This window comes from Paramisgurnus dabryanus, chromosome 24, assembly GCF_030506205.2.
Source record: "Paramisgurnus dabryanus chromosome 24, PD_genome_1.1, whole genome shotgun sequence".
Classification (NCBI taxonomy): Eukaryota; Metazoa; Chordata; class Actinopteri; order Cypriniformes; family Cobitidae; genus Paramisgurnus; species Paramisgurnus dabryanus.
Genome location: NC_133360.1, coordinates 4,375,949 through 4,399,405, shown reverse-complemented (window position 1 = coordinate 4,399,405; position 23,457 = coordinate 4,375,949). Strand labels below are relative to the sequence as shown.

The 23,457-nt window shown below is 37.0% G+C and overlaps 2 protein-coding genes across 3 annotated transcripts in view; one reads left to right on the top strand and one right to left on the bottom strand.

Annotated features, from left to right (window-relative positions):
* The first annotated feature begins 2,144 nt into the window (after positions 1–2,144).
* LOC135721221 (SLAM family member 5-like) lies at positions 2,145–7,848 on the top strand. Its single transcript, XM_065243416.2, has 6 exons — positions 2,145–2,262; positions 2,821–3,150; positions 4,807–5,079; positions 5,242–5,352; positions 5,497–5,584; positions 6,177–7,848. The coding sequence occupies exons 1-6, from the start codon at positions 2,214–2,216 to the stop codon at positions 6,184–6,186; spliced, it is 861 nt and encodes a 286-aa protein (XP_065099488.1). The 5' UTR covers positions 2,145–2,213; the 3' UTR covers positions 6,187–7,848.
* Positions 7,849–11,216: 3,368 nt separating this feature from the next.
* Positions 11,217–23,457, bottom strand: part of LOC135721220 (uncharacterized) — a 91,264-nt gene continuing 79,023 nt past the window's right edge. Inside the window, exons 8-18 of one of the 2 annotated variants that reach the window (XM_073813596.1) lie at positions 20,541–20,802; positions 20,318–20,457; positions 19,934–20,195; positions 19,711–19,850; positions 19,324–19,588; positions 19,099–19,238; positions 18,715–18,976; positions 18,490–18,629; positions 14,304–14,540; positions 14,044–14,187; positions 11,217–12,554 (exon numbers count right to left, since the gene is read on the bottom strand). In XM_073813596.1, the coding sequence (XP_073669697.1) occupies positions 14,096–14,187; positions 14,304–14,540; positions 18,490–18,629; positions 18,715–18,976; positions 19,099–19,238; positions 19,324–19,588; positions 19,711–19,850; positions 19,934–20,195; positions 20,318–20,457; positions 20,541–20,802 (1,940 nt within the window). In that variant the 3' untranslated portion in view covers positions 11,217–12,554; positions 14,044–14,095. Of the gene's footprint in view, positions 12,555–14,043; positions 14,188–14,303; positions 14,550–18,489; positions 18,630–18,714; positions 18,977–19,098; positions 19,239–19,323; positions 19,589–19,710; positions 19,851–19,933; positions 20,196–20,317; positions 20,458–20,540; positions 20,803–23,457 lie in introns of both variants that reach the window. The other variant, XM_073813595.1, reaches the window with a different exon arrangement.

The following is a 23,457-nucleotide window of genomic DNA, read 5'->3' as shown; positions in this document are numbered from 1 at the left end:
TAATAAACGAAAACACCCGCATGTCAAATATCCACTCTGAAGCTGAGATCATTCACCAGCATAGAACTGTGCGTTCACGCGCTCCTTTGTAGTCTTATCATAAACAAAAATGCACGCGAGTTGTTTCTGGAGAGAGAAATAATATATAATATTCAAACTTACAACGCTGCGTAGAAGAGAGGGGGGGACTTTCAATAGGTCGCGTGTCTTTCCGGGACCGTCACATGCCGGGTAAACTTGGCAGTGTGAATGAAAAAAAATCTAACTATTCCGGAAAAATCCAGGATGCTTATGCCGTGTATTTTACGGAATTTCTGTGTGAAAAGGGCTTAGATCTCTTACGCTTTTGACACTGTCAATCATCACATCTGCCTGTCGACCCTCAAGGCTATGGGTGTCTCTGATACGGCGCTAATATGGTTCAGGTCTTACCTCTCAGGTTGGTCATTTAGAGTATCTTGGAGAGGTGACGTCTCTAAACCCCAATATCTCCATACTGGGGTACCTCAAGGCTCTGTGCTGGCCCACAGCACTTTTCTATATACATGACATTCCTGGGTTTTGTCATTTGGAAACATGGCTTTTCCTACAACTGCTTTGCAGACGAAACACAACTCCACTTGCTGTTCCAGCCTGAAGATCCCACAGTTTTTGCCCGCATCGCAGCATGTCTGAGGGACATCTCACTCTGGATGAAGGATCTTTTTTCTGCGCTGAAAGCCGGCGCTCTTCGTTTTTTCTCCAGCTGAACCTTGCAAAGACAAAACTGCATGACATATCGTCTGACCCTACAATCTTTCCATTCAACAAGGTTCTTCGACCATTATACTTACCAGTCAGAAACAGTCAGACAGTCAGAAACCTTAGTTTCATGGACCATCAGCCACCATCTTTCCACCAGATGGCACCAAGCATTGCCTCTATAGTCATTAGGCTCATTTATTGACAATAAATAATATTTTTTTATATCGGGCTTGTTTTTGAAGCTATGGTTGCGTATTTGTCTCATGAGAGTTCCCAACACTGTACAGAAAAACTGTCAGTGAAAAAACATCACGATATCGAAGAAAAAAACCTTGGCTTTGCTGGTCTGTGTCCCTGCATATTTCAATGAATGTAGCCTTAAAAAATAATATGATCCTACATGCCAAAGAAGAACAAGACATATCGCAAAAGCACAATGCCAAAACGAAATTTAATAACCAGAAAAATATATACTTGAAATTAAACAAATCACTTAGATTTTAGTACCAAGACCACGTTTTTGAGAACTAAAGCTGCATTTGCACCACTTAGTTATATATATACTACTTTACAGGAATGGGTACTGAGGCAATTTACAGAAGAAAAAACTTAATTGGTCTAAGAACACAAAGACAACAGTTAGAGCTGAAGCTAAACTAAATTTAGACTAAAGTTCTTCAATGTGTGCAACAAAATGCTCAAAGGTTTTATCAGTCTGTGGTTACCATTTCCCTGCTCTATACGGTGTGGTTTGTGGGGAACTAATGAACCAGATGAATTTACCACAAACTCTTTTTAACCCCACCCTAAAATAATTATTTTACTGATATCTCTCCTCAAAGTGCAAAACAATTTATATTTCATAATATATACATATAATACATTATACATCATATACATTCAAAGTGCTTTACAAAGGGAAAATGAAAAGAAAAAAAAAACTTTATACAGAAAGTATTTTAAACGAGTACGTCAGTTTAGTTAGTGTATGGTTATCATGATGGCGGCACGCACAGTCCTGCTTTGTAAGGTGTTAGTGCACTTTAATATATCATGAACTGTTGTTGTATGCTCCAACGTAATTTCGTTGCTGTTCTTTGGAACGACAATGACAATAAAGTGAATTGAAATTGAAAAAAAATATGTGAAAAAAAAATCTTAATCTAATGTCCAGGGAAAAACTTTATTTAAATGAAATGAAAGAGAAATCATATATTAAACTGAGATACATTTTCTCTAAATGAAACTGAAAGCTATCTTAAAGGACACAAGGACTGGGGTGATATTCACAGATTTTTTTAGTCTTTGTAAGATAAACTTGTGAAAAGCCCTGCTTTAAACCTGGAAGTCAACACCCATGCTCAGTTACAGCTCACAAACTTATGTTGTGTTAATCTCTATACAACTTTACTGGAGATCACAACACTGTCAGATTATTGTTGTGTTGTTATTTTAGACATTTGAAGAACATGTTTCTTATGTTTGTTTTTCTCTCTTTTTGCTTAACTTCTCTGGTTGGTAAGTTATTAATGTGTTTATTGATTGTTTACAGCTGTTAGTACAGAGTTATGATGTTTTATTTAAATTTTAGTCTAAAGATGCACTTGATTTAATTCATGTCTATGATCTCATATAATCTTAATATTAATCAGATATTATTTATATGAATACCTGGTTAATGTTTATGGATTTATAGTTAAAATAAATAGCTTCATTTTTTTATATTTGAAGATAAAAATTTTCATTGCTAAGATTTGTTGTTTGTGTGAAAGTCAACTGAAGTTTAATTCTGTCAGTAAAGTTTAGGACTCATCAGAATACATGAATATATGAATGTATATTTACCAAACCAAAGCCTAAAGATTAAATATTTGAAGTGTTGCGAATTCAGAGATCTCTCCTTTATCAATGCTGTTCTTTAAAGATTTTTGTCATTTGTTTATATTTAAAGAAACATTTCATCATAAAGCTCACATTTCCAAATCTCTTTTCAAGTTTGTCTTTGTGCTTTTAATAAAGATGGAAAATATCAAATTAACTTTATTCAAACACTTTGATGAATTTTGATGTGTTCAGGTGTGTTTGGTGATGAAGTGAAGTCAGTGTCAGTGATGGAGGGAGAAAATCTTACTCTACACTCTCATCTTACTGAAATAAAGGGAGGGGATCAGATACTCTGGAGCTTTGGACCTCAAAAGTCAACCATAGCTAAAATTAATAGAGAAGCCAATATAGTCTCAGTATATGATGATGTTCTTGATGGGAGATTCAGAGACAGACTGCAGTTAAATGATCAGACTGGAGATCTCACCATCACAAACATCACAACTCAACACACTGGACTTTATAATGTAACCATCAGCAGCGAGCAGAAGTCCTTACACAGATTCAATGTTATTGTCTATGGTGAGTAAAGATTTACTGTTCTCTATATTTTAGTATATTAACCTGATAGATTAGGTCAGTGTTACACTGGTTTTTTTGGTGTAATGTAAAATTTTTACATTCAATGTGAATACTATGTTTAATACTCAAGTTTAACAAGTCATTTAAGCATTGCAATTCAGGTTTGTGCAGATCTGTTAATGCTTATTGTGAAAGTCAAGTGTTGTTCCATATGATTTTTTTACTTCTCAAAACTGTGCCATGGCAGAAAAAAAGGTTGGGAAACACTGGTTTAGGTGTTTGATTATGATTGGTGGTTTTTGTACATGACTTTAGTGATCTCATGATATCAGTATTACTGTTTTGTTTGTCAATCATTCTACTTCTGATGATCTACACTGCTTGGTTAAAGAATATGTTTATCAATATCTTTACATTGTTCTTGCTGTGTGATTTTATGAATCATTGTCAGTGTAGCCAGGTTTAATAATTAGAAGTCCTATTTAGCTGTATAATCCAGTCACGAAAGGGTTAACTTTCATTTTGTATCTGTGATGGACTTGTGAGTGAGCCAATGGGTGAATTCTATGAGGCACTGAGCTGACCAATCAGTTGCCAGCTAGGCTCCGTTATGGTTACGCCTCTAGTTTTGCGTCATTATACGTTCTTTTGGCGCTTGCACTTGAGCATATGAGGTTGCGTTATCTGCTTGGTAAGATGTTCAAAACCATACGAAGTGAATTAAACAAGATCTGTTATCATTATGTATTATAATGACTATACTTTATTGTAATATAGAGTGTAAACGAAAGCTGTGCCTGAATCCACTGTTGTCACAGAGCTAAAGGCAGTGAATTCCGTTAAAATGGTCAGGTTTTGGTAAAGAGTTGGAAACATCGTGCGGAGATCCTTTGCATGGGGTAATACAGATCCAGACGTCCCTCCAGAGATTCATTGATTCCCAGTCCGCGTGGCTGGGTGGCGAGCCAACCGTGTTTGAGAACGAATCAAGTTGCTTTGGACAAACTGCCCGGATCATCCTCTTCATCTTCGTTGTGGTAGGACAAACACTAACTCAAAGTGAAAAAAAAGGGCCCCAACGGTGAAATTGAATTCTTGTCAACCAAGGCAAGTCGAACCGAGAACGAACTGAGCTCAAAGAAACTGAAAAGAGAGGGTTTTGTTTTGTTTATGTGTGCACTTTATTATTTTAGTTTGTTATTTTTCATAAATGTGTTTTTTTATTGTATGTATGTTCCACCTGTGAATTTAATACAGGTTGTCTAAACTGTCCTTCTGGTGTGGTATTTCTTTCATAATTGACATTCAATTCTCAGGCTCTTAACAATTTAGCATCTTCTGATTCTGGTCCAACTACGATTACTTTAGACTATCAAACCTATGTGCATTATTTCTACTACCTCGAGAGAGAGGGTTACATCAGCTATATAATAAACCATATAATGAAATCAATTAATTATCTTTGTAAAGGTGAAGCTGTTCTGTGTCATGCTTAACAACATCTCTTAATTGTTTAATATTCACTGTAAACCTCAAACCCCTTCTTAAGGCTTATTGCTTTAGTTGATATATTAACCATCATACAGTAATTACTCTCATTGATGTCTCTTGTTTTATGTTGATAATAAACTCTTTTGATTCTCAAATGTTTTCCAGCTCGTCTGCCCGTTCCTGTCATCACTACACAAAACTCTTCATCATCAGAAACATCATCATGTGTGTTGTTGTGTTCAGTGTTGAATGTGAGAGATGTGAGTCTGTCCTGGTACAAAGGAAACAGTTTATTGTCCAGCATCAGTGTGTCTGATCTCAACAACAACATCTCTCTTCATCTGAAGTGTCTGGATGAATCTTACAGCTGTGTGGTGAACAATCCCATCAGTAATCAGACTCAACATCTCAATACTGATCTCTGTCAGAAGTGTTCAGGTGAGTCACAGGTGGTGTTTGTGTTTATAAACTGAGCTGATCTGAAAACAGACTGCCAGATCACTTATCTGAGGTCACTCCAACAGATTCAGTTACGGTAATGATATTGACTGATCTGAGATCAGATTGAGTTACAGTAATGTCTGTTATTATTTATTACAGATCTCACCTTAATTCAGATCTTTATTGTTGCTGCTGTTGGATGTTTGATGATTGTAGCATCAGTTCTGATCTTCTGGATCAACAGGAAACACAGAAACACACAACAACAGGGTAAATGTTAACTACTAATACAGCTGTACAATATTAACTACAGTATTATACCACATAATGACATAATATAATACACTTTTATTAACACTTTTTGTTAAAAAAAAAGATCATGTTGATTGTTTTTTTCAAATTTGTTTATCATAGTTCCTAAAACTGTTAAAAACAGATGGATGGAATTTACTGAAATCACTTACAAGATCACACATTCTCTAAAAGAGCAGCAGATAAACTGGTAAGATCATTCATGAGAAATCTCACAGACTTATTTTTATCACATAATCAGTTTGTTGTACTGTACTGGGTCCCAAAACAAGATACATGAATAACCACTAAGACTTACATACGAAGATATTTATGACAACAAGACAGATATAGCTAAAAACAAATCAGACAAATAGTCAAACAAGAGGACAAGAGAAACACAACAGTTATAAAAACACAAAACTCAGTAACTGAGTTGACACTTGTCTAAATGTAAGAGTCAGACACTTTTTAAAGAATATATTATATTGTTATGGTCTATAACATCTTGTGACAATGAGTTCCAAATGATTAAAACAATAAAAAAATACCATTTGAAAAAGTAGGAAATCATATAGGTAATGACTTTGGACACCAAATGTACATGCAGTCAGGGATCTGTTTGCTTTAGTTGGGCTCTTGATTCTCTTCTATGTTTGAAGCATAATAGTTTTAGCAAGCAAAGTCTGATGGTGGTGTTTGGCAGTTTTGTTGATGATATGAGTTTTGTGAGAGTTTGATTAAGCATTGGGATACATTTTTGACTTTTAACTCCATTTTTAATTGTCTATTGGTCTTGCAAGTACTTGGTGATGTCCTAACAGAACAGTCGCTTAAAATAAGTCCCAAAGACATCAAGATTTGGAATATGAATCTCAACAATGGTGACAATAACAAGAGAAAGCGTCATGCTGAAATCCATGAATGTGTTTAATACTATGTTATACCACTGCGCCGTGTTGATTATTTTTTTGTAAACCGCACACCTAACTTACCAAATGTCTTAAAATAACCACCAGAGCAGTGTTTGTGGTAACTGTGGTATAAGCAGAATAACAGACTCTGGTCCATGGAATTATTAAAAAAAAAATGCACACCCGCTTTGCGTCGTGTCGCATTACCACCTTGGGTTTGCATTATTTTCAAATAATTCAAAGGACTGGAGTCAATTATTCCTTACATACCCAGCATGCATTGCAGCATGAATTTTTCTTTTGTTTAAAATGATGTTTTAAATGAGATTTCTTTTGTTTAAAATTATATTTAAAATTAATTTTTCTTTTGTTTTAAATGATGTTAATAGATGGTCGTTTAAAGAAAGACACAACTGTACATTATCAGAAACAACTAAAGTATTTGATATATATACTATGTCTATTTTTTTTTTTCTCACTGAATGCATCTGACACATTAACAGGTTCATTCGGGTTCATGTGAAGAAATGTGGTTTTGTTGTACTGGGGGACATGAGATGTGTGTTTGTGGTTAATGTGCATATGTGTGTGAATGTGAGTGGTGTGAAAAGTGTGTGTCTTTTTTGGTCTCATGCACATTTATCTATGCTAATGTTAAACAAATAAAAGATTGCTTTAAATCAAACCGTATTGTTAAATATTATTGCATTCAAAGATGTATGCATGATATTGTGGATCTTCAGATGTCTCTTCATTCACCAACATAGGTGACCCTGGACCACAAAACCAGTCATAAAGTTTTTTTTCTAAATTGAGATGTATGCATCACCTGAAAGCTGAATAAATAAGCTTTCCATTGCTGCATGTTTTGTTAGGATACAACTATTTGAGGGTGCAAAAAAATTAAATATAAAAAAGCATCTTTAAAGTTGTCCACCACTTAGCAACACATATTACTAATGATAAATATATTTTTTTATATCAAAAAATGTAGGAGATTTACAAAATATCTTCATGGAACATGATCTTTACTTAATATCCAAATGATTTTTGGCATAAAAATATCTGTAATTTTGACCCATACACTGTATTGTTGGCTATTGCTACAAATATACCCATGTGACTTATGAAGAGCTCAGATGCTAAAGCTACTAATCAGTGGCAATTTTTCTAAACCCGAATGTAAATGGCACAGAAATGTGTGAAGTCTGCATTCCCACCTCGCAAAAACACATTGATTTTAAATTACCCGAGACCCAATGCCACTATTATTATACCCGACCCGTGTCCGAGGCACACTCTTTAGCAAGAGATAGCAGAAGCTTCTCAGAAAAAAACTATTCTTGATATCATGATCTCACACGTCATGAGCTCGCATCTCATTCACACATCTTGCCGTGTCTTGTGCTATTTCTATGAAGAACACATCCTCTTTTATCTCAGTGACTTATTCAAATAATCACAAGAATAATTTTAAGGAACAAATGCAAATGATTTACTGAAAATTGCAATATTTCTAGCATCAATGGTTGTTAATAGAAATGACAAGGGTGATATCATTTTTAAACTGACCACTATTTACTTTACTATGCCCCTCCTTTATTTTACATCAGCTGTCATGTGTGTGGAAGTTGTGGCTGAATACACATCTGCAGGAATAGGTTGTTATGTCTGCAATGTGAACAAGCTTTTTCAATACTGCCCATTTTTAACAACAACTTCAAACTACACACACTTGACAGTGTTGTACTGAAATTCAACTCCCTGTGAGATTTTAGGATGCTGCCTGTATGTAGGCCTATATGCAGTAGAGATGTATAAAATATATTAGCAAAACTTACCTTACCACATTTTTTATTAATACACTTGATTTTGTTGTTTACATCTTACAGAAAGTCTTGTATGTTTGTGTGTTATAAAGTCAATGTTGACTTAATATTCGGTTACCTGGACAATCATCAACAGTTTGTATGTTTTGTGATAGTTGTCTAAAGGTATCTTGTTTTCCCTGAACTGTTAAACTTTCCACTGATCTTCAGAAAAATCCTCTAGGTCCTGAAGAATTGAGCTTTTCAGCATCTTCTGTATAGCTGAATATAAAAACGGTCATTGTTTATCCCAGATATGGTGCCGTATTTAAAAACTGGTGTATGTAAACTAGGTCATTCTGTTATTAATCTGTGTTGCAAACTTTCTGTGAACATTTCTCTTTTAAAATAACTTGATAAGGGGGAGACAAAATTAAAAACAAATCTTAATTTTGTAAAATTTCTCTTTTTGTCCCAAACTTTCAGCATTTTTTAGATTCTGCTATGCGTTAACTTTTGATCGTCACTGTACATATCTGTACCTAAATGGTACATATTACAACTTTTTTATATAGGATACTGTCCCATTTGACAATATTCCAACCTTTTCTTCTGAAATATAGGGCCTGAAAATTACTCAAGCCCAAGTCTTGCCCTGGGCTAGGCAGGCAAGTTTAACGTCCAACATTTGGGAAAGCTTGAAACAGAGGCTGGGGCGAAGCCTCCCAAGTCCTACGAAGGGAAACTTAAGTGAGACTGAGCTAATGGTCTAGTTAAGGAATTTATTGGTAAACAGGTACAAAAGTACTTAATGTCTCCCAAAACACAGCATTAGATGGGAAGTAAACAAAAAAAGATATATTTTTTGTAATATTTTTATAATTTCTGAGGTATTTTTTACCCCCAAGGAACTCTAATGTATACAGGAGTATAGAGATGCCAAAGCACATTATATATTAATAGCCTTAATTTTTATTTTTATTAATTACATATTCTTATAATAGCTTTGCTTCTTTTATGTATGTTAAAATAAAAAATAAATCATATCAACAAGTTAAATAAAATACAATCAAAAAGTTCAGGAAAAACGTTTTGACTATCAAAAAAGTAGTTCTCAAGATTGTTTTATCCATTGTGATAGCCCTGGTCCACAAAAACATGAGACCCCTGTTTATAGCGTCTCTGTGTGCCCGAATAAACGAACAGCAGTAACAAATATATTTTGAATTGACGTCAATACGCAATACAATTGACTTTTGCGCCATCTAGTGTCCAAAACAAATTATTAATATTGACAAGCTAATTAACACAATACACGTGTAAGCTATTATAAATTAAATACATTAGACAAAGTTTTTAATAGATATTTTCTAAAAACAAAACTACACTGGAGTTCATATAACTCTGCATTAACTCACAATCTGCCTATTCAAATTAATATTCTGTAATTAGATGGTAAAACTACACAATTACACTAATATGATCAGTCTGTGTGATTGTTGTGTAATATCACTAAGACTGAATATAAAATGTCTCACATAAATAAAACAGCACTCTAACTTATATAAGATGATTTTATTCAAAAAAATCACAAATGAGGATTATAACAGAAGTGATTTGTTAGTTTAATTTTAGTTAGTTTAAAATGTAGCTGATACAAAGCGCTTTCCAGTACAAAATAACAAAAAAAAGAAAAATAATTTAAACAAACACTTACAATAAAAACAAAAGATTATCATATTAAAATTGTAACAATACACTTGGGGGCGGTTTCCCAGGCAGGGATTATCTTAAAACAGGACTAGGCCTCAATTTAATTATCAAATATAACTAGTTTTAACAAACATGCTTTACTAAAAACATTACTTGTGTACATTTTGATGCAAAATTAAGGGCACTGATGTATTGTAAGACATGGCAGTGCAAGTTGTTTTCAGTTTGGACAGCTCTTACATACATTTTAGTCTAGGACTAGTCTAATCCCTGTCTGGGAAACCGACCCATAATCTTCAGAGAAGAACAAACTAAAAGAGATTGAACTGAATTTAAATTGAAATGCTTTGAATTAAGTGCTATAAATCAATGTGTGATACAGTTTCACACTAATAAAAAAACAAAACAGATTGTATAAATGTAATGACAAAGTCTGAGATATAAAAATATCAGGCTAATATATAACAAAATGTATATTAGTAGATATTTGCTATAGCAATTATGGATACATAATAATAATAATAAAAAAGGCACAGAGTTTAGAATATAAACATTTGGCAAAGCTTAAAAAGGCTCAAATAATACAAACTTGCTGTAAATGCAATTTAATCACATGAATAATGTTTGTTGTTACCTTTGAAAATAATAAACATTTATTCTTTGGTATATCTGCTTATATGCATTGATAAACCAATGAAAAAAATAAACCTACAGCTGCTGCTAGCATCACACGCTATCAATTAAACTACAGGAACACAACACAACTACTAAACAGTCACCTGAGTTCAATTCACAGGTATTTATATATATGAATGTGATTGCTCCTCTGCCCCTGTGTCGTTATGGGATTAATAGTTGAAAAGAAGTGAAGATCATCAGATCATCAGGGTGACAATAACATACTGTTAAATCTGCAGATTCACATTTACTCATTTAAACCACTTATTGTTTTGCATTCTGTATATGAGTGAAGTATGCATACTAGGACACAGGGACAGAGACATTTAATGACAACTAATATAAAAAAAGACAAAAATCAGTCAGTGGAATACTGCTGTAGTACATATGTTAGATATACACAGGGGTGCACATAACTTTTTTGTCCTGGTTCTCTGGAGATGTTGCTTGGTAATCACACTATTCATGGCATAGACATCCTACATGCTGTCATCACTAATCTACTGACTACTCTCTTCGCCATATCTCTTTGGTTAAAACATGGTAGATGATGATATGCATAAAAATGCCTGGTTATTGTTTTAACTCATTTAACCCTTCATACGTAACTACTAGCTTAACTCATATAAATGTCAAATATTGTTAAAGGCATAAATGGTCCATAATACAAAATATCAAATTATGAGCAATAGCACAAATAAATACAAATGAAACAAACATACAAATGAAATAAAGGGTGCTGTTCATATGTTTTCAGGTTTAATACAGAAACTAAATAAAGTAACCAGATAATACTGCATAGTCTTTACGGTGTAAATTAAATAAATTCTTATTAAAAAGTTACAAAAGTTATTCAGTCAAGACAAAGAAATTGTGATTTTCTTTGTTTGTGGTTTAATTAACATTAAAAACAGCATCAGGTTTATGCAATCTAAAAATGCTGGGTTGTTTTTAACCCAAGGCTGGGTCTTCATTGTACAGAACACTCGGTTAGGTAACAAGCATTTTTAAGTGCACTGATCCAATATAATGTTACACACGCATTATATTTCTCAACTTCTTATATTAATTTAATGTTTATTTATTTATTTAAAAGACTTTTACTACTATAATTATGGCATTCTGACTTTTTTTTGTTAAAATTATAAACTCTGTTGGTATTTGCATGCTGTCTTTCTTATTTGCATTAACTTGCATGCTGCCTTAAAACGCGGATTGGGTTCAAGCTATAGTGAATCAAGTATTGAGGTCTGTTTCGCATCTTTTTGTGCTTAAATATTTAAACTGGCAAATCGGGCCAGTGACTGTTGCATCGCTGCTACCAATACATTTTATTTTAGCACATTGTAATAATTATCTTACCAATGAAGCACTGAGAAATCCCTTATGTTGCAGTAAATTAGGTAACTGCTTAACAAAATTCCAGCAATGTTGGTTCGCAAAAGCACCTTTAAGAGATTGCGCATACGCACAAGTTATACATGAGGAAGTTAGGCTTTTGTTTTTATAACACTGTTAAAGTTCAACTCCCAATGCAATACTGACCGGAGTCAATATCGTCTTTACTACCTTATCAATGTGAGTCGAATCTGATCCAGAAAATGCAGATGACCAAGCTCAACTTTGCCAGCGTGGCTTGAGCAGAACGTAACAGATTGTCAAGGTAAGGATACTAAAACATTAAAACGACAAACAACAAGCGCTACTCTACACTGCACAAAACTCATGTTTTAATCATGGTTTAGTCAGTAGTCAATTCTTTAAATATGAAAACAGGCTGTGAGTCAAAGCAGGAAGAATTATGATGATGAATGACCGTCATGTCCACGTCAACCGGCCCAGGAGGTAAACTGTTGCCTATAATCCGTGTATTTGTTGTAGTACAAGAGAAGAGTTTTACATTGGAGATAACTCGCGTCATCGTTTACTTTGGGGTTTATACCTTTTGCATATCGTAAACATGTACTAATACACACCAAAGGATGTAAATGGCATATCAAAAATAAATCTTTTCCTCTGGTTCATCAGCACATATTTCACCTCAATGATATGAGGGTGATGTTATAAGCAGTGTTGGGAGTAACGCATTACAAAATATAATATATTACAGTAATATATTAGTTTTTGCTGTAACGCAGTAATATAACGCATTACTAATAAAATTTTGGTAATATTTTACTCGTTACAGTCTTAGTAACGAGCGCGTTACAACAATGCATTTCAAAAATAGACGTGTTATTTTAATTTTTTTATTTTTGTCCAATGCGCGCGACCAGCATCCACACAGGAAAAAGCTGCGGGTAAAATAGTAATGGCTGCGTCCCAAACAGCATACTTCCATACTATATAGTAGGCGAAAAGCACTACTTCTCGTACTCTTTGCCTACTATATAGTATGGAAGTAGGCTGTTTGGGACGCAGCGTATGTCTGTTTCCAGGTGCTGTATGCAGCATGTTCATTCTTTAATTTTGTATTTGACGCGTTTCTTAAAGAGCCGAATCTGGGAAGTCCGCGGCTGTATAAGCATTGACTAAAGTGGTCGCAATCAGGTCCGGTAGCGCCGCACACGCAAAATTCTGCGACTGAGAGCATTAAGTAAAAGCAACAGAAAGTTTCTATCGGTCTCCCATGCTGCTTGAACCTCAAAAGTAAAGAGACTTTTAGAAATCTTGCCAGAAAAATCCATTTCACCACACCAGCAATGACAAGGTAAGTTAACGTTGCTATGGTTACAGTCCATATACATAATAGATTGCTAGGCTATTCCTATGCTATCTACAGTTTTATTACAAACAGCAACCTAAACTACAACATAACATTAATGTAGACTTAAACATGGTTATTTAAATAGTACATTTAAACATCACTGTTTAAAGTTTTTACCAGCCTTTGTATGGGAGCCTATATTCATTGTTTGGCAAAAAGCAGTGTTCCTCTGTTTGTCTGTGTTTTATTAAGCAATTATATGTTAGTCTACATGTAATCCTTATATTGTACTGAAATGAGCTGTATTCCTTCAGGCCTGATCCTCCAATAGCACTTTTTGATAAGTTGTGTCAACCCAGTGCATGCCAGGTTTGTGCTGTGATTCTGAATTTAAAGTGAATTAAAGAATAGAAATGAAAAGAGGTTGCGTGTCTTGCCATGTTATTAGTCTATAGGTTGCATTATAGTGGGCTCTAGCTTTATTGTGTTTGGTATGTGTACCATAATTTACCAGACTTTTCCAAGATCATTTGTTTATGTTTATGATTCTGACAGTGATTTTTACTGTATTTTGCCATAAGTCTTCACTGTGCCTATTCAAAGCTCGAGGGCCAACACATAACTTCTAGATTTATAAGCATCAATAAAATACATTTTAACATTTAAAAATGCCTAGTCATACTTCTGTTATTTTGATGAAAGTAACTCAAAAGTAACGCAAAAGTAGTGTAACTCATTACAGTTCAGAGTCAGTAATATTGTAATGTAACTAATTACTTTCAAATGACAGTAATTTGTAATATATAATGTATTACACTTTGGAAGTAACTTGCCCAACACTGGTTATAAGTGATGTGATGCTGATGTGTTTGTAAGGTTGATGGTGTTACACTGAATGAAGATCACTGCTGCTGATTGCTATTATTCAACAACGGCTGCATCTCTATCGCCACTGAACCTCCTCTCGTCTCCACTGAATCTTCTCCTTTGGCAGCTGTAAGAAACAGATGCGAGAAAAAATCAAAAGTTGATTAGAGAGGAATTAGCAGTGTTGAACATTTTTAAATAAAGGATGATCTTAGTCAATCATTCCGTTGTTTTGCTACTGACTGCTATTATTCAACAACGGCTGAATCTCCACTGGATCTCCTCTCGCCTCCACTGGATCTTCTCTCATCTCCACTGGATCTTCTCTCGCCTCAACTGGATCTTCTCTCGCCTCAACTGGATCTTCTCTCGCCTCAACTGGATCTTCTCCCATCTTCTCCACTGGATCTTCTCTCGCCTCAACTGGATCTTCTCTCGCCTCAACTGGATCTTCTCCCATCTTCTCCACTGGATCTTCTCTGTTAGAAGCTGTAAGAAACAGATATGAGAGATCAAATCAGAAGTTGTTTAGAGAGGAAGCTGTGGTGATAAACATCTTTGAAGTATGATCTCAGTCAATGATTGTAGTTATGGAGCATCTTATTGAGATTATAATGATATAATGTTAGTTCAATCAGAAGCTCTCCATAATAAGAAAATCCCCTGTAATAATATCACTGATATGATCAAGAAATAAATGGTTTAATGATGTTTCATAAATCTAAAGCTGCTAGTCTTTTAAACTGAAGTGTATAATAACTGAACTACAACAACAAAAGAGGCCAAGAGCTCAGACATCATCTAATAGTCATATAACTCTTAATATAGAAACAAACAAAAAATGAGCAAATAAAAACAAAATAAATAATCTACAGCAGGGGTATTCAACGTTTTTCAGGGCAGGGACCCCTTGGGATGAGAGAGGTATGGAGCAGGGACCCCCGATACTAAATGTGTAAACAGTGATATTTAAGTAAGCAGTAATGTACGAAATACTGCTTTTTCATATCAAAAAGTGCAGTAAAGTACTAATGAGCACTATTATGCATGCTGTTTGGTACATGCTTAATTTTCTGTTTTTTTTGCGTTAAAGTTTAGTTAAATTATTATTTTAAGGTATTTGCAGTGTAAAACATTTTCATTTTACTGTGAGATGGACAATACCATGTTTACCTGAACCTGGGCTTTCAGTTTATAAAGATGACTGATCATGTTGAATGGCACAAAGACTGGGCACTTTTGGGCACCTCTTACACCCCAGGGGTACAACTTACACCCCATTGTGATCCATGTTCTTACAGAGCCTACCACCCTCTTCAAATGTTGTAACCCACATGTTTCTACAAAATCCTTGAGCGGAGCTATGACTCGTCAAAGTTGGGCGCAATGTTAAGTCAATGGGATTTTTCGGGTGGTTTTTCGCCCCCCTTTCGGAAATCCTGCACCCGATCGCTTATAAAAGTCATAGCACACCTCTCCTCAATAAACCGGTCAATTTGAGCCCTCTTTCATGGGACTGCGACAAAGCGTGCGGGACGAGTTACTTGCTGTTCTGAGCACGGCCATATCACCAGCATTTCGTGTATTTAGCATTGCAGATACCTTGCCAGTCATCCAGGGCTTCTGATTGGCTCGGATAATGATATTTTTGGTTACACCTACATCCTTCCGTGCACTTCTGAATATATGCAGACACAGACGCAGCATAATCTTCCACATTAATATGTTGATTAAGGGGTTGTGTACACCAAAACTTTTACGCCCGCGGCCGGCGCATGTTTTCAATTGTTTCCAATGGAAGCTCGGCGTTTTTCAAATAAGCCAGCAGCAAGCGGGTTTTTTCCGCGCTGAAAACCGGCGCTCGGCGGTTTTCACGCGCTCGGCGCTGAGAGTCTAGAGTTGAAAGAGATTCAACTTTGGGAGAAAAGCTCCGCTCGTCAATGTCAGTTCTCACACGGCCGCCCAATCACAGTGGAGCAGGGGCGGGACATTACCACAGCAACCAACCGGCTCGCAGCTGAAGTATCACAGCTTCCAAAGTGCTCAGCTGAAGAAAGCTGGCACTCAGCTGAAAAACAGCTGGCATTCGGCGTCCTCAAGGCGTTTTCAGCCGCGTTTAAAAGTTGTGGTGTACACAACCCCTAATAGTTGGAGCCTCCTTGAACAAATCCCAGTTCGTATGGTCAAAGCAATCCTGCAATGCTGACATAGCGCCCTCAGGCCGCACTCTTACCTTCCTTACAGATGTTTTTTTCCTATTAAGCATAGGCCTGTATGCAAAAAGTAACATCCACAGAGAGATGGTCAGAAGAGCCAACGTGAGGGCGAGAGACTGCCTTAAAAGCCTTTTTGATGTCAGTATAGGCTAAATCCAGTCTGTTTATACCCCTAGTGGCAAAGTCCACATACTGATGGAAATGAGGGAGAACTGTCCCCATGTTAGCCTGGTTAAAATCTCCTGCGCTACAATAAAAACACCCTCCCAATGTGAGTCTTGCAAATCACTGATGGAACGGTGGAGCACATTCAGGACCTTCTTGGTATTTGCACTAGGTGGGATATACACTGGTGTAATAATGATAGTTGTATATTCTCTAGGCAGGTAGAAAGGTCTGCATTTAATAGACAGAAACTCTACATCCAGAGAACAATGACTTGAGACCACTGTGGCACTAGGCCTGGGGCGGTAACCGCATTACCGCCATACCGCGGTCACGTGACCCATGCCGCGGGACTGAGCCCCTCACCGTCATAACCGCAAAAAAAAAAAAAACTTGAAACATTGGCCTGCACTTGTGTGTTTATGTGGGGATGTTATACACGCAGCTTTTAAACAACCGCAGCTTGTTATGAACATTAAATGTTAACTGATATGATTTTAATATTAAATTGTCATTGAGTAGAAATACGGGTGACGTTGTCTGTGACTCAGTAAAAGCAATACAAACATTTTATTGAATTTGAACGTGCAAACAGCTGCAACAGATCAACAACAGAATCAGGTTTCATGCATTATTAAATTGTCGCGCAACATAAAGAGCACGCGATCAGTCCGAGGATTAATATCCAAAGAGGTTAGATTGTCTCTTTTTCATCTAGCCTACCACAGTGGCCATTTCTACATCAGTACACATTTCACAGTACACAAGTTTTGCTTTTGCGTCTTCTTTCTCCGTTTGTGGAAAAAGACAGATGTTTATGGTAAGTGTCTAGAACAGAAGCGGTCCCGAGCACGCGAGACAGACGCGGACCGCCCGGACGCGCGCGAGACAGACCGTGTCATTTTGCGCACACGCACGGAGACGGCAGCTTCCAATCTATACTCAAGCACGGACACATATGCAGTACAAGTGATTTCTCATACAAATGGTTATTTTACCAGACCATCAGGGCAGCAATAATTTGCGTCATTTACAGGCCATTCATAAATTAAGGATAGAAAAGTGGCGAAATGTCTGTAGGCACGTACGTGTGGACACGCACAATGGGTTAAATTTTTTTTAACTGATAATATTAATTGTTCAAGTTGTTGAATGTTGAATTTGAAGAAATGTGGAAGGAAATAATATTCACTTTACATGTTCCTTAAGTAATTTGCACATGTTGTTTATTGAACATAAATAAGTCATGCATGTTATTTAACTCGTTGTCTTGCCAATAAACCGCAAAACCGCGGGAATTTGTTGATTACCGACCGCGGTAAGGAAAAATCCAAACCGGCCCAGCCCTATGTGGCACTATTACACCAGTTGTTGTTTGTGTAAATACACACAACGCCACACCATGATTTTCCACTGAGAACACAGCTCCTATCTGACCTGAACATTGTTAGCCATTCTATACTCGCGTCACCTGAAACAGAAGGGTTTAGCCATGTTTCTGTCAGAATTATTGCACAACATTCTCTCATCTCCCGTTTAGTGGAAAGGTCCAGCTTTAGATAGTCCACAGAGCGGACATTTGCAAGCAGAATGGATGGAAGCGGGGTTCTGCATGGCTTAGCTTTTAGCTTAGCTGTTAATCCTCCCCGGCTTCCACGCAATCGTTTCCTATCGCACCGCCTCCATCTTCTCCGGCAGCGACTGGGGCCTATGGGAGACTCCGCTGTTTCATAGGCGGCTGGGTCTAGCTGTCGTAGAAGTCTGAGGCTATTCAGAGTGTCCCGAGTGATTGTGTCTACGATCCCTGAACTGCATACTTTATGTAGTTCTAACAAAAATGACGATCATATATTAGTTTTGCTCTGCTATGCTGCATATAAACTGCTGAACTCACTTGTCTAAGTGGCTTATTTCCTTTTATATGTCTGATACTATTGGGAGCCACTGTGGCCGCAGCCGAGCAGGGTGCCGCCATTTTGTTCTGTAGTAAGGTTTAAAGTTGACCAGACTTTAAGCTAATGGTTCAGCAAGACTAAAAACGACCGTACCTGCTTTATAGACCTCCACTTGAGCAAGAGAAAGAATTTTTGAACTTCCAGGTATGATGACGTTCACATATCGTCCGTTCATATTGTCACAGGACACAGACACAGACTGACCCGCTACCACACCATTCAGCACAGCATATCTAAGAGAAAAACAACAACTTTATAAATCTCTGTAAAATTGAGAGTTTTCTCTTTAACATGTTTTCACAGCATCAATAACTTTACCTGGGATTATTGTTGCCGTTGTTTTCCAAAGAGTTTCCGATACGAATTTCTGCTCCGTTGAGTCGCTCCGCACAGCAGTCTTTTCTGTTAGTGATGACAACTGTAGAAATATAGTAAGAATCCAGAAGATCCAGTCTCCACCAGGGGTTATCAGATGTGTCAGTATGGGTGCAGGTGAAGGGTAAATTGTCAATGGCATTTGATGCTTCCCAACCATATGCCGTGGATGACTGTACAGCCCGTCCTCTTAATGCCAAATTCTCTAGAAAAGTTAAAATGAGAATTAGACCAACACCATTAATAGATCTCATGTGGTGATGTGCAGGCTTAGGAGTTAATAAGCTTTAAAGTTAACCAGACTTTACGTTAATGAAACGAACGTACCTGCCTGATACACCTCCACTTTAGCAAGAGAAAGAATTTTTGAACTTCCAGGTATGATGACGTTCACATATCGCCCGTTCATATTGTGACCGGACACAGACACAGACTGACCAGCTGCCACACCATTCAGCACAGCATATCTATGAGAAAAACATCAACTTTATAATTCTATGTAAAATTGAGAGTTTTCTCTTTAACATGTTTTCACAGCATCAATAATTTTACCTGGGATTATTGTTGCCGTTGTTTTCCAAAGAGTTTCCGATACGTATTTCTGCTCCATTGAGTCGCTCCGCACAGCAGTCTTTTCTGTTAGTGATGACAACTGTAGAGATGTAGTAAGAATCCAGAAGATCCAGTCTCCACCAGGGGTTATCAGATGTTTCTACAGTATGGGTGCAGGTGAAGGGTAAATTGTCAATGGCATTTGATGCTACCCAACCATATCCTGTGGATGACTGCACGGCCTGTCCTCTTAATGCCAAATCCTCTAGAAAAGATAAAATGAGAATTAGACCAACACCATTAATGGATTTCATGTGGTGATGTGCAGGCTTAGGAGTTAATAAGCTTTAAAGTTGACTAGACTTTATACTAATGGAACGACCGTACCTGCCTGATACACCTCCACTTTAGCAAGAGAAAGAATTTTTGAATATCCAGGTATGATGACGTTCACATATCGTCCGTTCGTATTGTGACAGGACACAGACACAGACTGACCCGCTGCAACACCATCCAGCACAGCATATCTAATAGAAAAACAACAACTTTATAAATCTCTGTAAAATTGAGAGTTTTCTCTCACATGTTTTCACAGCATCAATAACTCAACCTGGGATTATTGTTGCCGTTGTTTTCCAAAGAGTTTCCCATACGAATTTCTGCTCCGTTGAGTCGCTCCGCACCGCAGTCTTTTCTGTTAGTGATGACGACTCTAGAGATGTAGTAAGAATCCAGTAGATCCAGTCTCCACCAGGGGTTATCAGATGTGTCAGTATGGGTGCAGGTGAAGGGTAAATTGTCAATGGCATTTGATGCTTCCCAACCATATGCTGTGGATGACTGCACAGCCCGTCCTCTTAATGCCAAATCCTCTAGAAAAGATAAAATGAGAATTAGACCAACACCATTAATAGATTTCATGTGGTGATGTGCAGGCTTAGGAGTTAATAAGCTTTAAAGTTGACTAGACTTTATACAAATGGAACGACCGTACCTGCCTGATACACCTCCACTTTAGCAAGAGAAAGAATTTTTGAACTTCCAGGTATGATGACGTTCACATATCGTCCGTTCGTATTGTGACAGGACACAGACACAGACTGACCCGCTGCCACATCATTTAGCACAGCATATCTAATAGAAAAACAACAACTATATAATCGTCTGTAAAATTGAGAGGTTTCTCTCACATATTTTAACAGCATCAATAAATTCACCTGGGATTATTGTTGCCGTTGTTTTCCAAAGAGTTTCCCATACGAATTTCTGCTCCGTTGAGTCGCTCCGCACAGCAGTCTTTTCTGTTAGTGATGACGACTCTAGAGATGTAGTAAGAATCCAGTAGATCCAGTCTCCACCAGGGGTTATCAGATGTGTCAGTATGGGTGCAGGTGAAGGGTGAATTGTCAATGGCATTTGATGCTACCCAACCATATGCTGTGGATGACTGTACAGCCCGTCCTCTTAATGCCAAATCATCTAGAAAAGATGAAACGAGAATGAGACCAACACAATTAAAATATCTCATGTGGGGATGTGCAGGCTTAGGGGTTAAAATAAAGACGGGGTATAAGAGGTGTGTTAAACATTTAGTAATCAAATTGTAAATGACACTTTTACACTTGATTAATTTAATGTAAACTACATATAGTCACTGTTAGAACGTAATTATTCTTAAGCCTAGATGTATGTTTTTTAAGGTCTAAGATATCAATTATCAATGTCAGTTATCACAATCCGTTATCAAAGTTTACAGCGAGAGAACGCAGGAATCTGGTCAGAGAGCAGATGAAATGATCGAACACCAAGGTGCCGATTCAAAACATATACTTGTTTATTAAACAATCTGCACAGTATTTATACATCTCAGAATGGAACAGAATATAGTCAACAGATTTAAGTAGGCGTATAATAGTTAAAGATGCGGTCGGCAACATTTTTGATTATTTTTTTTATCATATTCACTGAAACCAACACTACGCTCCGATAGAACAACATAAATTAGACTGTTTAAGAAAAAACCCCGCGCTTCTAGCTCCACCTAGAGCCTGTTATTTGTTTTGCAAAAATCCACCGCTCCCGGTTCATTTGGTCCAATCAGCGCAGGGCTGTGTAAAATCTGCCTGTCAATCACAGTACCTGCATGCGCCACAGATCCCCCCCCTCGCGCGCGTTACAATATCACGTGCATCCGCCTGAAGTTCACGGGTGTTTTGGTTTGAGTCAAACTAATGATTTATGACCCCCTTGACAGGTCGTGTTCTGACAGGTCGTGTTTTATGACCCCTTGACAGATGGTGTTTTGACAGGTCGTGTTTTATGACCCTTGACAGATGGTGTTTTGACAGTTTGTGTTTTATGACACCCTTGACAGATGGTGTCTTGATAGGCCGTGTTTTATGACCCCTTGACAGATGGCGTTTTATGACCCCTTGACAGATGGTGTTTTGACAGTTTGCATGCGCAGTACCTGCATGCGCCACAGATCCCCCCCTCGCGCGCGTTACAATATCACGTGCATCCGCCTGAAGTTCACGGGTGTTTTGGTTTGAGTCAAACTAATGATTTATGACCCCCTTGACAGGTCGTGTTCTGACAGGTCGTGTTTTATGACCCCTTGACAGATGGTGTTTTGACAGGTCGTGTTTTATGACCCTTGACAGATGGTGTTTTGACAGTTTGTGTTTTATGACACCCTTGACAGATGGTGTCTTGATAGGTCGTGTTTTATGACCCCTTGACAGATGGCGTTTTATGACCCCTTGACAGATGGTGTTTTGACAGTTTGTGTTTTATGACCCCTTGACAGATGGTGTTTTGACAGATTGTGTTTTATGACTCCCTTGACATATGGTGTTTTGACAGGTCGTGTTTGACAGTTGCCGCCAGCGTCTCTCTCCCCCTCCATCCCTCCCTCCTTTCTAGCCCGTGCGCGTCTCACCACTGAGTGTCTCACAGCGGGTGCGTGTTGTAAACGAGTAAAGATTTCTAAAACTCAATGTTGGTAAAATAATTCACCATTACACTGACAAAAAGTAAATGTTTATTTTAGATTTAGACAAATCATGAACAAGGCTCTGATTAAAACTTTTGGTTGTAACATCACAAGTTATTTAACTAAATATTCCGTATACGTGTATAGTTTAAGCATTGACCTAAGCCATAACCTTCGGCGCCGTCAATACTACAATCTTTAGACAAAAGTCTAAACTAAATAAAATTTTAAACGGTTCATGAGGTCCGTGAATCTTTTCATGACCTGCTCTATAGTTTCACGCATATTAAAGATCACTCTCCAGCGGTGCCTGACAAAGCGCCGGGTGAGCGTTCATATCTGCCATTTTAAAATAAACTTAATAAATGTAATTCTGTCCACTATGGCAAAATAGGAGTTTATTTTAGATTTAGGGGATTCTTTAACCAAGTCTCTGATTAAGACATGTGTATACGTGCACCGATGGTGACAGAGAATTTATATCTGACGTTAATAAACTTTTAAATGTTTTTAAGACGTCTTCACCCAATTTTAGGGGTTTATTTTTAATATTATATTTTAATTAAAGGCTTCTTAAAACATGTGTGAATATGTGTATATTATACAAAGAGTCTTATATTGTCTGCTCTGACAAAAATAAAGTATTATTTTAGATTTTAGGTGAATTGAATGCGTGTATCTTATAAATACAACTTGATAATACGTTTGTTTTGTCAAGAGACTTCTTTAAAGTCACACAAGAATAAAATATTTTAGTTGTAACTGGTTAAACTTAAATCTGCTATTATCTATTTAACTATAAGCTATATTTTTCTGATCAGCCTCAAACAGAAGCTGCTCTGTGAGCGTCTGGGTGTTTGAGATAATTCACATTAGGGGGCTGCTTGTAAACTAGTGTATTTTAAAACCGCTGTGGTAATGTGTAATATGGTCACTCTGTCAAAATAAAGCATTTGCTTGTAACAAATTATTTAATGAAATATTCAGCATGGGTATAGCAATGAACTGTGCCAAAACCACCGGGGGCCGCCAATAACACATTCTTTAGACTAAAGGCTTTTTATTTTAAACTAAATAAAAGTTGAATCTTTTCAGGCATACTATTCTGATCACACCATTAGATCGCGCTCCGGCGTTTA